Raw genomic sequence first — 15,680 nt, 5'->3', positions numbered from 1 at the left:
ATGATGGTGAACAATCTTTGTCTTCAGGTCATTTGAGAGTTGTTTTGTGACCCCCATGTTGCTACTCTTCAGAGAACATTAAAGAAGGAGGGAAACTTACAATTGACCCCCTTAAATACTCTTTCTCATTATAGGATTCACCTGTGTATGTACAGTAGGTCAGGGGTCACTGAGCTTACCAAGCCAATTGGAGTTCCAATAATTAGTTCGAAAAGTTTGGGAATCAATAAAATGACAACGGTGCCCAAATTTATGCACCTGCCTGATTTTGTTTGAACAATTATTGTACACTTTCTGTAAATCCAATAAACTTCATTTCACTTCTCAAATATCACTGTGTGTGTCTCCTATATGATATATTTAACTGACATTTTTTATCGTAACAACCAACGATTTATACAGGAAAATAATGACTATTAACAAGGTTGCCCAAACTTTTGCATCCCACTTTATAATGTGTAATAAATATTTGTGTGTGTATGTATACGCTTGGGTGTATGAGAGAGCACACTTCAGATGCTTCACGTAGTTCAAAGTTAAAGATGAATAACTTCACAGCCCATAATGCATGTTGGGAAATTAAGTCTTAACATTTGTGCTTAAACTCCCCTATTACCTTCCTTAAAATCCTCCCCCCAGAGTGTAAGGAGGTCTGCTTTCAGATCTGCTATCAACCAGCCACAGAGGATGATGGGATTGAGGAGAGTAGCATTGTCGAGTATATCATCCGCCTGTGTTGATTGGTTTACCTGTACAGCATGTATCCGTCTTTAAAACAGGCCAAATGTTTTCTATGCAAAATGAGAGTTGCATTGTGACCATTTTTTTTTTTTTTTTCCTCCCCTTTCATTGTAGTGCATCAACACCAGTTAAAGTTCTTCCATTTCCAGTGGATTTAGTATTTACATGTGATCATTAGTGAAGAGTAGGGCACCTGGCCAGGAGCCAATCCACCATTGCAAGAGCTGACTTTACAAAGACATGGGTGTTGGCCTTGCACCTCCGGCACCTGTTGTAGAACAGGCACTGCCCTTTGTCTGCAAAATAGTTTTGAATTTCATTAAGTCCCTAACAATGCCGTGTTTTGTTTTACATGTATAGGTTGTTCATTTCCTCTTTTCAGTGCTCAAAGAATCTATCATTTGTCAGTTACAACAACAACAACAACAACATTTATTTATATAGCACATTTTCATACAAACAGTAGCTCAAAGTGCTTTACATATTAAAGAATAGAAAAATGAAAGACATAATTATAAAAAATAAATCAACATTAACATCGAATAAGAGTAAGGTTCAATGGCCAGGGGGGACAGAAAAAACAAAAAAAACTCCAGACGGCTGGAGAAAAAATAAAATCTGTAGGGATTCCAGACCATGAGACCGCCCAGTCCCCTCTGGGCATTCTACCTAACATAAAAACAGTTACAGAGATGTCACAAGTGTATATGGACACAGCAATCTCGTGAAGCCATTTTTCAAGAACACGTTAATGATATAAGCCTTTTATTCTGGCATGCAGTGTACTTTCGGTAGGACAATTTGTTTTTTCAGATGGCATTGTCATTGCAATTTAGGGCTTGTAAGGAAAGCGATCAGAACTCCTTACATGTTTGAGTGCAGGAATTGATGAACCTCTGTGTGTTTGGGAGTTATGACGCTACACCAACTGGATGAGTTGTGAAGGTGGACCTGTGCACTCACAAAGCTTTTCCTTTCTCTTTTCCCCATGCAGGGATATCATGTCTATTTACAAGGAGCCACCCCCAGGCATGTTTGTAGTTCCAGATCCCCATGACATGACTAAGGTAAGTGAGTTTAATTTCAAATAAGTTTTTTTTGTGGCACTCCCTAGTGAAATCTGGAATAGTGAAGGCTCATGTGGATTTATACTGCCTTGATAAAACTTTTTCCTTTTTTTTTATTTTATTGTTATACTGTTGTTTTAATATTTTTGCCAGAGAACTGTAAATTTGTACAAGTCTTTAACAGAAGCAATATAATGAAACTCCTTAACTCCTTATCCTGTTTGTAGTTTACATTGGTTTTTAATGACTGGTCATTTGCCTGCCTTATAATATAAACCACTGTGGCTTAATAAAAATTTCACTGTGTGCTTTGCATGTGGTAATTAAATCAAACTTGATCTTTATGTTTTGAAATTTGTCTTTATGCAAATCGCATTTGACTTTTGATTTAAAAAAACGACCTATATGCAGGGGTAGATGGTTAAAAAAGGCAGCCTAAAACTGCATAGAAAGATACATTTGTTGGATTGTCATCCTTTTTATGCACAATAAATCACCTAGTCCAACTAAGGAAAGGTTATAACTTAAAACATTAAAAAAAAAAGTACAGTATATTTCATAAATCGACATCCAGTGGGCGTTTGCCCTGTGTAGCATGTATGCAAACAGCAAACAAAAATGTGCTGCTGGATTTTAATAGCAATAAGGAGACAAATCATGGAACAGCACTTGGTGTTGATACTAACATGTGAAAAGGGAGGTTAGTTGTAGTTCTGTGATGAGCCCACAAGGATTCACTCCAGCTCCCTTTCCTTGCATGGCCAGTAAAATCACTTCCACCTTAAAGTGGAAAAAAACCTTATAATGATAGTTCAACGCCTATAAAAGAAAAAAAAAGATAAAATACAATTATAAAAAGTAGGTTTACCTCAAACAATGGCAATGTAAAAAATAAAAATACAAAAAAAGTCACAAAAACAAACAAAGTTGACAGTTCTTGTTTTCTTTACCAAAACTAAAGGCTTCTATGATGTCATATGTCCACATGCAGGCTGAATTGCACGACACTATAGCTTTGCACAGACATGCTTGCACCCCTCAAAGTACGCAATAATAAAAATCACCACGTTTACTTGACGATGGTGTGGCCATGTAGAAAAATGACCTGCGGCTTAGAGCACCATAACAACATGAAAGAGATAAATGGCAAAGAATGACTAAAACAGACTGGTGGACTAATTGCCTCAGTACTTCCTCCAGCCAAGTTTTAATCCATGGCCTTTTGTTTTCTCAAAGCACCCATGATGGTGTGTGTGTGTGTGTGTAAAGGAGTGCTTCTTCGTTTCCATCCCAAGTGCCCTTCCCCTTAATTTCCACCATTTTTGCTTTTCTATTTAGTTTCGGCAGATTTTCTTTTTTTTTTCTTTCTTTATTTCGACTTCTACAATTTCTCGTATTAGAAATTTGTTAGTTTGTTAGTCAGAGCACAGGGTCAGCCATTGTACAGTGCCCCTGGAGCAATTCAAGGTTAAGGGCCTTGCTCAAGGGCCCAGCAGAGTAGGGTCTCTTTTGGCAGTGTCGGGGATTCGAACCGGCAACCTTTGGGATGAAACTTCAATGAAAACTCTGTCATCCTTTGCAAAGGACATTAAAGTCTATGGTTAGCTGTGCTGAGTTTTAAGATTGTTTGTAATTGTAACTAACTTCTCCATTATTAACATGCAAAGATGGATTTTTTCTCTTTAATTATGTGAAATCAATAGGTTGAATCAAGACAATTCTTCACTTGGTAACGAGAATTGTAAGATAATGCAGAACTTCTGCTGACCCAAAGTCTAAGTTTCTTTGTCTTCTAAACCTGAGCTCTATGTGCTTCTGGGATTTTGTTCAAGTGAGCCTTGTGTGTTTGTATGTGTATAGATGTCTATTTTATTTTAGCTGTGTGCTTAGGGTCATTGTCTTGTTGGAAGGTAAACCTTCGGCCCAGTCTGAGGTCCTTAGCACTCTGGAGAAGGTTTTTGTCCAGGATATCCCTGTACTTGGCCGCATTCATCTTTTCCTCGATTGCAACCAGTCGTCCTGTCCCTGCAGCTGAAAAACACCCCACAGCATGATGCTGCCACCGCCATACTTCACTGTGGGGACTGTATTGGACAAGTGATGAGCAGTGCCTGGTTGTCTCCACACATACCGTTTACAATTAAGACCAAAAAGTTCTATCTTGGTCTCATCAGACCAGAGAATCTTATTTCTCACCATCTCAGAGTCCTTCAGGTGTCTTTTAGCAAACTCCATGTGGGCTGTCATGTGTCTTGCCTCTCCTCAGTGTGTGGAGCTAAAATAATGAAGGAATGGCTTCACAACAACTCTGTGACTGTTCTTGAATGGCCCAGCCAGAGCCCTGACTTAAACCCAATTGAGCATCTCTGGAGAGACCTAAAAATGGCTGTCCACCAACGTTTACCATCCAACCTGACAGAACTGGAGAGGATCTGCAAGGAGGAATGGCAGAGGATCCCCAAATCCAGGTGTGAAAAACTTGTTGCATCTTTCCCAAGAAGACTCCTGGCTGTATGAGCTCAAAAGGGGGCTTCTACTAAATACTGAGGGTTCAAAGGGTCTGAATACTTAGGACCAGGTGATATTTCAGTTTTTCTTTTTTAATAAATCTGCAGCAATTTCAAAAATTCTTTTTTTTTTGTCTGTCAATATGGGGTGCTGTGTGTACATTAATGAGGAAAAAAAATGAATCTAAATGATTTTAGCAAATGGCTGCAATATAATAAAGAGTGAAAAATTGAAGGGGGTCTGAATACTTTCCGTACCCACTGTGTGTGTGTATGTATATATGTGTATGTATATGTATATATATATATATATAATATAATATTTTATTTCATAGTCATATTTCCCCCTCTTTTCAACTCTCTGTTTCTGGATCAGATCCACGCACTTATCACTGGGCCATTTGACACCCCCTATGAAGGTGGCTTCTTCCTGTTCCTTTTTCGATGTCCTCCAGACTACCCAATACACCCTCCACGAGTAAAGCTCATGACTACGGGAAATAACACAGTCCGCTTCAACCCCAACTTCTACCGCAACGGGAAGGTGTGCCTCAGTATCTTGGGGTAAGTGAGGTTTCTGGTTTGTTGGTACGATGGTAGGAGAGGATTTAATTCTCATAGTAATTAAGTTATTTGATTGACTTCTTTCTTAAAAGAAATGTACATCAGATAGTTGGTGGGATTTCCATTTACACTCTTTTGAGTGATTGTTCTTCATTTACGTTTTTCTGGCTGTTAGAAGTAAAAATTGAAGAGAAACAATAGACAATGTAAATAGTCCTAAAAATGAGGAGAAAGAAGTGATGAATTTAGGATAGCAGAGAAATGTTACTTCCTGGAGAGAGATACTCAGGGTTGCACAAAAGAACCTGAGAGGACTAAGGCAACAAAAAGTCTGTAGAGGGAGAAGCAGTGTGTAGATGGGAGATACTGAATGTGTGGAAGTGAATTTTAGATGTTGTCAGTTTATTAAGAAGACATTGAGAAGTTGTGGCTAGGAAACTGGACTCTAAACTACAAGTCTGTTATATCAGCGCTCTCCTCTGACTGACCATGTAACCCCAATCCAGTTATTACGCCTGCATGTGGTCCAAAAATTTAACAACGGGTAACCAATTTTACTGTCCTCTTGTAAATCATTTTGAATAAAGGCTTCTGAGAGATACGAATAATATAAAATCATGAGGTGATTAACTGAAGATAACAAGTGAGTTTTGACAGAGAAAAAGAATGGAGAACCTGTGCATCCGGGTGATAAGAGAAACCTTATGATACAGGAAAATGTCTTAAGAAGTAAATCTAAAGGAGGAAAGGAAGTGGTACAAGTACAGATACTTCAAGCACACCACATCCATGTTGAGTTTTTCTAAAATGACTACAGAAAGTTATGTCATGAAATGGAAGAGGACTGTTTTAATGAACAAGAGACAAACCAGCTTTTGAAATCAAGACAAATTATGGAGTGTGATAATCTTGTCAGTAGCTGTTGGGATGTCATGGCAGGGAGACGGCTATTTGGCGGAGAGTAGCTGGACATATGAGACATCTTTGTAGCGATGAAGGAAGAAAAGTCATCAGGCCAAATTCCATAAACGGTGAATGAGAAGATTCAGGAGGGCTTTAAAAGCAGTAGGAGACTCTTACCGACTATGTTCTGATAAAAAGATTTCTTCAAAAAGCGGAATGAGAATGAAGAAAGGAAAGTCATTTTTTCTAAGGAGGGGTCATTTTTTCTTATCTGCCAAAAACTTTTAATTAAATGCAGTTGCTTGGTGGCATAATGAAGAATAAAGGTTTGTTCAGACAGTAGTAATACAAACCATCAGAGATTTTAAAAAGTGGAAACAAGTTACAGTTGAGCAAAACAAACACAAGACATGAGAGTAGAAAGAAAAAGTACGGAGAACAAGGCACCATTCAAGTTACGTGACTGAACCGAGGTCTTCCTTTTAGCAAGTCACAATCCTAAGCAACTCTTACCTTGTTAATGTTCTTCGAAATGTGTTTAGATGGGGTACTTCTGGCCTTCCTTACATTACGGCATCATGTAATTTTGAGTGTATCCACTTGTTTTAAATAATTGCTATATTGTGGTAAAATTGCTGACTATTGCACTGCTCTGCCATCTTCAAGTAATGTTGTGATAATTGGCCTCAGTAGTATTAGTGCTTTAGCTTCTAGTGAAGAACTCTTGAGTTATGTCCTCTGACTATTTGTCAGATATATCCTTGAGTTAGCAATAATTTTAACTTTATTTGCAGAACATGGACTGGGCCTGCCTGGAGTCCTGCCCAGAGTATCTCATCAGTGTTGATCTCCATACAGTCCTTAATGACAGAGAATCCATATCACAATGAGCCTGGCTTTGAACAGGTAAGGCAGGAGCAGAATGAATGTGGTCTGACACATACATATGGAGTTAGAGGCGTGGAGTTCATGAGGTCCTAAACTATGGGTAGATGTTCTTTTTAGGGGTTTGTATGGGTGTTGCATTTTTGTCATGATTAACAGAATCTCTGGTGATTTCTAACATTACATTGTCAGGCTATATTTAAGAAGAAACTGAAAGATTATGTGGAACTTTAATCAATCAATCAACATTTATTTATATAGCACATATTCATACAAAAAAATGTAGCTCAAAGTGCTTTACAAAATGAATAGAAAAATAGAAGACACAATAAAAAATAAACATAAGTCAACATTAATTAACATAGAATAAGAGTAAGGTCCGATGGCCAGGGTGGACAGAAAAAACAAAAAAAAAACTCCAGACGGCTGGAGAAAAAAATAAAATCTGCAGGGATTCCAGACCATGAGACCGCCCAGTCCCCTCTGGGCAATCTACCTAACATAAACCAAACAGTCCTCTATGTAGTTAGGGTTTAATGCCAGGCATATAAGTTTGTTCTTTCTTAAACCAAGCAATCAATATTGTATTTTTCTATCGTAGAACTTTACTGGAATGCACTTTTTATTTTTCAGGAAAGGCATCCGGGTGATAGCAGAAATTACAATGAGTGTATTCGTCATGAAACCATGCGAGTGGCAGTCTGCGATATGCTGGATGGCAAGTGTCCTTGTCCTGAGGCCTTGTGGTGAGTTTCTGGGATGGGCAGAAACTGTTAACTCACTTTGAAAAGAAAAGGAAAGAAAACTGTACATGAAAAGTCTTTATACTTATTTATATGTATAGTATTTTATTTTTTTATTTATATATATATATATATATATATTCAGCAAAAAAGAAACGTCCCTTTTTCAGGACTGTGTATTTCAACAATAATGTTTTAAAAATCCAAATAACTTTCCAGATCTTCATTGTAAAGGGTTTAAACAATGTTTTCCATGCATGTTCAATTAACCACAATCAATTAATTAACATGCACCTGTGGAATGGTCGTTAAGACCTTAACAGCTTACAGAAAGTAGGCATTTAAGGTCACAGTTGTAAAAACGCAGGACACTAAAGAGACTCGTCTACCGACTGTGAAAAACACCCAAAGAAAGATACCCAGGGTCCCTGCTCATCTGCGTGAACGTGCATTAGGCATGAGGACTGCTGAATAAATTGCCATGTCCGCACTGTGAGACGCCTTAGACAGCGCTACAGGGAGACAGGAAGGACAGCTGATCATCCTCGCAGTGGAAGACCACATGTAACAACACCTGCACAGGATCGGTACATCCGAAGATCACACCTGCGTGACAGGTACAGGATGGCCACAACAACTGCCCGAGTCACACCAGGAACACACAATCCCTCCATCAGTGCTCAGACTGTCCGCAATAGGCTGAGAGAGGCTGGACTGAGGGCTTGTAGGCCTGTTGTAAGGCAGGTCCTTACCAGACATCACCAGCAACAACGCCGCCTATGGGCACAAACCCACCTTCGCTGGACCAGACAGGAGTGGCAAAAAGTGCTCTTCACTGATGAGTCACGGTTTTGTCTCACCAGGGGTGATGGACGGATTCGTGTTTATCGTCAAAGGAATTGAGCACGTCTGGGACCTGTTGGATCGCTGGGTGAGGGCTAGGGCTATTCCCCCCAGAAATGTCCAGGAACTTGCAGGTGCCTTGGTGGAAGAGTGAGGTAACATCTCACAGCAAGAACTGACAAATCTGGTCCAGTCCATGAGGAGGAGATGCACTGCAGTACTTCAAGCAGCTGGTGGCCACACCACATACTGACTGGTACTTTTGATTTTGAGCCTCCCTTCATTCAGGGACACATTGTGAAACATTTTTAGTTTATGTCTTATGGTGTTGACTCTTTTAGTGTTCATACAAATATTTACACATTAAGTTTACTGAAAGTAAAAACAGTTGAAAGTCAGAGGACGTTTCTTTTTTTGCTGAGTGTATATGTATATGTATGTATGTATGTATGTATGTATATGTATGCGTGGGCGGTATGATCAAAATTTTATATCACGGTATTAACCTATTCCACAGGCATGAGAATTGTACATTGTCCAAAAAACATTTTAATGTGCACACAAGTATTAATACAGGTTTGCATGGCCCCATAAAGTGATAATTTTCAAGGGGGTGGCACTAATGAAGAGAAGGAATTACATTGCATTACAGTTACAGTCAAAATATAGAACCATTTTATTGAACAAATTTTGCAGACAACTTAAACTATTATTTTGACAGCATATTTTCAACCATCCAAAGAGGCATTTAGACTTAAGTATTCAGAGGTGCTTGTCAAAAGTTGTATTGCACTGAAAATGTCTTAGAAAAGGAATAAAGAGTAAGTATTTTTTGTAAACCAACTCCACTTTCTGTTAATGTTAACAATCTCTGTCCACTGACACGTTAGCTACATGGATTGTAATGGCGTTGGTTATCTCGACCCACCGCTTGCTTTTTTTGTCGTAGGCAGTTCGATAGCAAATGCGTCTACAAGTAACGTCTAACTTTAGTGTCCTCTAGCTTTTTCAGTTTTACCTGAGGACATGGAGGGGGCCAATCTTAGTTCCATACATTCATGGTAGTCCAAAGCATGTTTGTGGCTAATTGCCTGTGTTACTACCTCCGGTGACAACTTTAGCTCGACAGCATTTGCAGTAAATAGTTGTTTGGTCCACATCCCATTTTTTAAAACCAAAATCTCCAGACAACAGAGTGGCTCCTTTATTCGGCAAAAGTTCTTCTGTGTCATACTGTTCAGCTTTATCATCTGCTACAGCTTCAGTTTTGCAATGTTCTCTCTCCATTTTCACTGCTCAGTACCTCCACTAACGGTTGTACTCCATTGCATGTGTGTTTAGCGGCGTAGCAGTGAAAAAAGTCCCCCCTTAAACAGTTTCCCACTGCGCCACATTCCAAACGTTGTTTAGGCTATTTAAACCGGTATTGCGGTATAAGAAAAATCCATATTATAACAAAAATAAAAAATATATATATTTATATTTATAAAATCGTAAGCCTAAAAATGCAATGATTTTATGTCACTTTTTAGTCACGCTTTAAATCGGGCTTATTTTAAAATCTACATATATATGTTTGGTATCATTCTTTTCAGAATTTATTGAACTTTAATGTGATGTTGTTAGATTTTCAGATTATTATCCATTTTTAAATTCTAAACTAAAAAATATCAAGAACTCGCGTCCCGTGAGTCGAGACTTTGTGCCAAAAGATTTAACCACGCCCAGGGCCAGAAATAAAAGACAAAGAGTAGGACAGCTGCTGTACAGGCTTTTAAAAGTTCGAAGTGCTGTGCGAGATGCAGATCACATGGCACAGCAGCTGATCGAGCAAAGAGGAGGTTAAAAAAAAAAAAATAAAAAGCTTTGTTTCCCATTGTATCACCATTTAAGGGGGTTTCGGAGGAGCGACCGCACCTCCCTGGGGTGTATTCAGCCCCCCCTTCACAACAAATGGCACAGAGACGGGAAGTGGCTGCCATGTAGCGTAGGCCTGGTGGGGTTGACAAGCCAAGCGAGCAGGGGGGGAACCCCCTAGTATATGTATATGGCAAGCTGACTCAACATTTCTAGATATCTCATAGTGTATATTAGGATATTTTGGTACTCTTTATTAATCCCAGAGGGGAAATTGTCTTATCATGTGACCTTTTGCAAATGCATTTGAGATATCTCAAATATATGTATGTATATGCGTGTGTGTATTTTGAAATATCTCCAATACATTTCAAGGTATCTTAAAATAGGCCTGCATGCATTTTCATATGTCTGAAATGCAATTCAAGATATCTCAAAATTACTTCCTGTAAAGTTGCCCCAAGCTTTCAATAGTGTTTCCTGTCAATTTTAGGATATCTTGAAATTAATTTGAGAAGTTTCAAAATGGGCAGAAAGATATTTAAAAATATTTTTCAAGATATACCACAGCCGTTAAGCAATTCACTGTGTAGGCATGTCCAGTTTATATTGTCACAATGCTTAACTTTTTTTTTTTTTCATGCAGAGTTAAGAATATTTGTTTCATTTCATTATTTTTTTTGCTCCAAGTGCTTTGTTTATTACATCAGTCAGTTTACTTAACATCGCTCCATCCTTGAGTCCCATGCTGCCAAGACAAGCTCGGCCCCCATGACCACAAGGGGGTCTGAGAATGCTTTGTGGTTTTTCTAAATGTTTTATAGTGGCATTACGTTGTCGTTTTTCGTCCTTTTTATAGGAGTGTGATGGAGAAATCTTTCTTGGAGTACTATGATTTCTATGAGGGAGCATGCAAGGAGAGGCTGCACTTACAAGGACAGACTTTACAGGTACTGAGTGTCTGATTAATTGGGGATATTGTAAATGGATGATCATTAATAGGTTGGATAAAATAAATCGTCAAAACTTAACAAAGAAATGCTGCATAATACGAGGACAACACACCACTTTTGAGTTATTACTTCACATTTCATGTCATATAGATGTACTGATGCCTGATCAATGGATATACCAAACCTATAGGCAGCATGCTGGATTAACCTCCGTATCACAAGCTGTGGAAAATGGGCAATAATGCAAACCCACCTTAGATGAGGATGCATGGTTTACCTGGGATACTTGGTACATAACAACATTTTAATTATAAGATCAAGACATTGATGTATACACAACCTGAAAATTATGTTGTATATGTATGCAGTGTTCCCTCTAAGCTAAGTGCATGAGTGATTGCTCATACATTTTAGGAGCGTCACTAAGATTTTTTACATGGTTACTCGCAAAAAGACCCAACTTTCAAACAAAATGAAACTATACAAATGAATTAAACCAAATCCATAACTGGCCCGATTTTTAATGAAGTTTCAAGCAAAATAACATTGTATGAAATTGACTGTGCTCTTGTTTCTGTGTCAATTTAACCATGTCTAAGCACAAGGCGTAAAGAAAGTTCAAGTAAGCAAATCGAAGAAACTGTGTATTAAGGGTTTAAGACGGAATTGCTGGCTGAAAGTTTTGTTAAAATGGACTTGCTGCATAGTGCCGGACAGCATGTATTTTTGGGAGGAATTTTCAACCATGTGGAGATGTTTGGTGCCTTTTGCGAAAAATTTTTTTCCCTATTTTATTGAATTTATTAGAAGCAAGTAATGTTCCATACAAGGAAGTCAAACTTGACAAAACTAAATTCAGTACAACACCCACACATGAGAAAGAGAGCAAGGCCAACAGCCAGAGTAAAGCTTTTAACAGTAGAAAAAAGGGGAGAGAATCATTTTCCTCAATATAATTGCTTATTCTAAAATCTATATATATAATTCACTAAGGCAAGACACCCATGGAAAGCACACCGGAAGGGGCGTGGATTCACTAAGCTGCCAACAAGTGAGACACCTATGGCGCACGCAAGAAGGAGCCACACCCACCAACTCCAAGACCATTGGATACGACGACAACTTGCAGAGCCACGCCCACCAACTCGGACGCGACGACACAGAAAAAACGGCATCATTTATATTAGTCTGTCGTAGAGGCCACATGCACCTCCGAGCCACCTTGACTGTTCATAGAGGCATGTTTCTCGCGGAGGTGAATCGCCATATGCAGCGTGTAAAATGGTTTGCGTGGGGTATCTTGTATCCACAAACCCTCCCTTTTTAGACAACTGTGTCTTTCCAGAAGTGTTCAACCATCAATAAATAATTATGCGCCGTTGGTTATGCTGCGGGTTCACTATTGTGTTGTGCTTTGCTCTCTCCGGAGTTTCATCTTTTCATTCACTTACTGTTGTATTCTCACACCAACCCGTTTTAGACAACCGTGTCTTTCCAAAAGTGTTCAGCATTCAATAAATAATTTTGCATGACATTGAGCGTGTGTCTACCCGGCACAGAGAGGCGTGGGTAAGCCGTTGAACCCCATTCGGGCTTCAAACCGTGGAATTCCCACTAAGTGTGATTCATTCGCTCCCACTGATTGCATCCCTACCCTTTGTGCACACCCCCCTCCCACCTCGCGACTACCGTGGTTGGGTGTCTTGGTGGATTATACAGTAATCCCTCGCTATATCGCGCTTCGACTTTCGCGGCTTCACTCTATCTCGGATTTTATATGTAAGCATATCTAAATATATATCACAGATTTTTCGCTGGTTCGCGGATTTCTGCGGACAATGGGTCTTTAATTTATGGTACATGCTTCCTCAGTTTGTTTGCCCAGTTGATTTCATACAAGGGACGCTATTGACGGATGGCTTAGAAGCTACCCAATCAGAGAATGTATTACATATTAACTAAAACTCCTCAATGATATACGATATGCTTCCCGTGCGGTGCTTGATTGTTTGCTTTTCTCTGTCTCTCTCACACTCTCTGACATTCTCTGCGCCTGACGGAGGGGGTGTGAGCAGAGGTGCTGTTTGCATAGAGGCTGTTTGCCTAGTGGATACGGACGCTCCTCTAAGAAATGCCGCTTTATCGCGGTGCTTCCGCATACTTACAAGCACAAAAGCACACTTATTGATTTTTTGATTGTTTGCTTTAATATCTCTCTCTCTCTCTCTGACGTTCTCTGCGCCTGGCGGAGGAGATGTGAGCAGAGGGGCTGTTTGCTTAGAAGATACTGGCGCTCCTCTAAAAATGCGCTTTATTGCGGTGCTTCGGCAAACTTAAAAGCACACGTATTGATTTTTTGATTGTTTGCTTTTCTCTCTCTCTCCCTATGAAATTCTCTGCTCCTGACGCGTGCAGTCCTTTGAAGAGAAGATCTATTTGCATTCTTTTAATTGTGAGAAAGAACTGCCATCTCTGGCTTGTCATGGAGCACAGTTTAAACTTTTGACTAAAGGGTGTTATTTCATGTCTAGAGGGCTCTAATAATGTTAACAGTGTGGGCGAGTTTATAAGGGCTTAAAATATCTAAAAAATAACTACACAAACATATGGTTTCTACTTCGCGGATTTTCATCTATCGCGGGGGGTTCTGGAATGCAATCCGCAATCGAGGAGGGATTACTGTATATAGAAAAGCAGCCAAAGCCGCACAGAGCAATGAAAAGTCTATGTGAGTCACAGGTGCATCTGGACTGTGTAAAGACGACAACAACTCAAGTGATGAGTTGGAGGTGGGCGCATGAGCGGGCAGTGCATACTGAACGAGAAATCAGCAGACTAGCATGACGGAGGGAGCGGAATGGACGTCCTTCTCCTCTCCTCCCGTTCCACCTCTTGCGCCTGAGCGCCATGCACCCCCATCCCTCCGTCTGGGAGGAGAAGGCGCGATGGCGGTCCGCCAGTTTTCAGTCACAGACGATTGTGTGTTGGTTCGTTCCGCACATGGTTACAATGTTGCTTTTCTTGCTGATTTATTACATTACCGATTTTTCAAATGTTAATTTTCTCCCTGTGCCTGAACCGGCCTGATTATGCGGCGTATGGTTGGCTAGTATTATTAATTAGATCCTGCCAAGTTTAAAAAAAAAAAAAGGTTTTGAACAGAATCCTGTAAGTGAGAATTAGATTTTTTTCCCAATTTCAAGTAGTATATGATATCAGTTACACACTGACTTAAAAGAGGTGGGCTAGGATTCTTCCAGTTGAACAAGATGAGTCAACGTGCCAGTAGTGAAGTAAAAGCAATTACAGTTTGTTTGTCCTTCACCACTTTAAGCCCCACTGGGAGCCCACCAAACACAGGGATTGTGACACCAGGGCTTTCTGATAGCCATTTAAACATTTGGGTCAGGCCCAAAACATGACCCAGTGAGGCTGGAGCTCGATTGCATCGTTCGCAGGTTGGATCTTGCCCTGGAAACATTTTTTATACTAGACATGTGTGCTCGATGGAAGATTTTAAGTTGAATAATTGTATGCTTTGTGCATGTGAAGCTCGAGTGAATTCTGTGCGTGGCTGCCTTCCAGTCATTTGCTGAAAATGTTGAGTAAAAGATCTTTTTCTCACTGTTCTCTGGGATCTTTGAAAGGAATGGACTTTATGTTACAGAAATGTTGTCTTAGTGTTCAAGACTGATCAATATTCCTTCCGGAATAGTGATAGGTGGAAGGTGAGAAAAATTGGGCAGATTTCGTTTAGCAAAGTTTCTGACTTGGAAGTAGTGGAAAAATTGTGTTGATGGGAAGGTAAATTTTGATTGTGATTGTTCGTAGGATGCAAAGACGTTGTCTATGTACAAATCTCTTAAGTGATTTAAACATTAAAAGTTGTGTACGTTTGAGATTTAGAAAAAGGTGGTTATCGAGCAGAGGTGCCACAGATAAAAGCTTCTCTATTTTGAAGGTCTTCCTGCATTGGTTCCATATTCTGAGTGAATGAAGCACAATTGGGTTGTTAGTATATTGACGATAACTTGTATTTACCGGGGCGCAAAGCAAGGAATATAAAGAAGCACTGTAGGATTTTATTTCTGTTGCGGACCAAACCCTGTGTGTATTCATCTATTTGTGTCAATGTCCAGGTTTTTATAGCTGTAGCCAGTAAAGACAGACTGGAATTCCTTTCAAAAGGATCTTTGTAAGCAGCAGAGTTTCAAGATACTGATTAAAGAAAAAACAGAAACTGGAACTATGGAGGCACTTTCAGATGTGGTTAAATTTACTAAGCAACAGGAATACTTCAGGGAGTTTTCACTTTTGGGCATTTGTGGCACCTTCCATGAATCAAATGCTGAGTTTGAGAAAGGATTTTAGTCAAATTCATCCATCCATTATCCAACCCGTTTTATCTTAACTACAGGGTCACGGGGTCTGCTGGAGCCAATCCCAGCCAACACAGGGCGCAAAGCAGGATACAGACCCCGGGCAGGGCGCCAGCCCACTGCAGGGGACTCGCACACACTAGGGACAATTTAGAATCATCAGTGCCACCTAACCTGCATGTCTTTGGACTATGGGAGGAAACCCACGCAGACACGGGGAGAACATGCAAACTCCACA

At 39.7% G+C, this 15,680-nt stretch overlaps 1 protein-coding gene across 1 annotated transcript in view; it reads left to right on the top strand.

The window, feature by feature from the left end:
- ube2z (ubiquitin-conjugating enzyme E2Z) overlaps positions 1–11,090 on the top strand; it is a 41,179-nt gene extending 30,089 nt beyond the window's left edge. Inside the window, exons 2-6 of the mRNA XM_039739643.1 lie at positions 1,736–1,808; positions 4,692–4,879; positions 6,577–6,688; positions 7,301–7,413; positions 10,970–11,090. Of these exons, the coding sequence (XP_039595577.1) occupies positions 1,736–1,808; positions 4,692–4,879; positions 6,577–6,688; positions 7,301–7,413; positions 10,970–11,075 (592 nt within the window). The 3' untranslated portion in view covers positions 11,076–11,090. The remainder of the gene's footprint in view (positions 1–1,735; positions 1,809–4,691; positions 4,880–6,576; positions 6,689–7,300; positions 7,414–10,969) is intronic.
- Positions 11,091–15,680: the final 4,590 nt, after the last annotated feature.

Source organism: Polypterus senegalus, chromosome 17 (genome assembly GCF_016835505.1).
Source record: "Polypterus senegalus isolate Bchr_013 chromosome 17, ASM1683550v1, whole genome shotgun sequence".
Classification (NCBI taxonomy): Eukaryota; Metazoa; Chordata; class Cladistia; order Polypteriformes; family Polypteridae; genus Polypterus; species Polypterus senegalus.
Note: the sequence above shows the minus strand (reverse complement) of the source record. Positions and strands in the feature narration are given on the sequence as shown.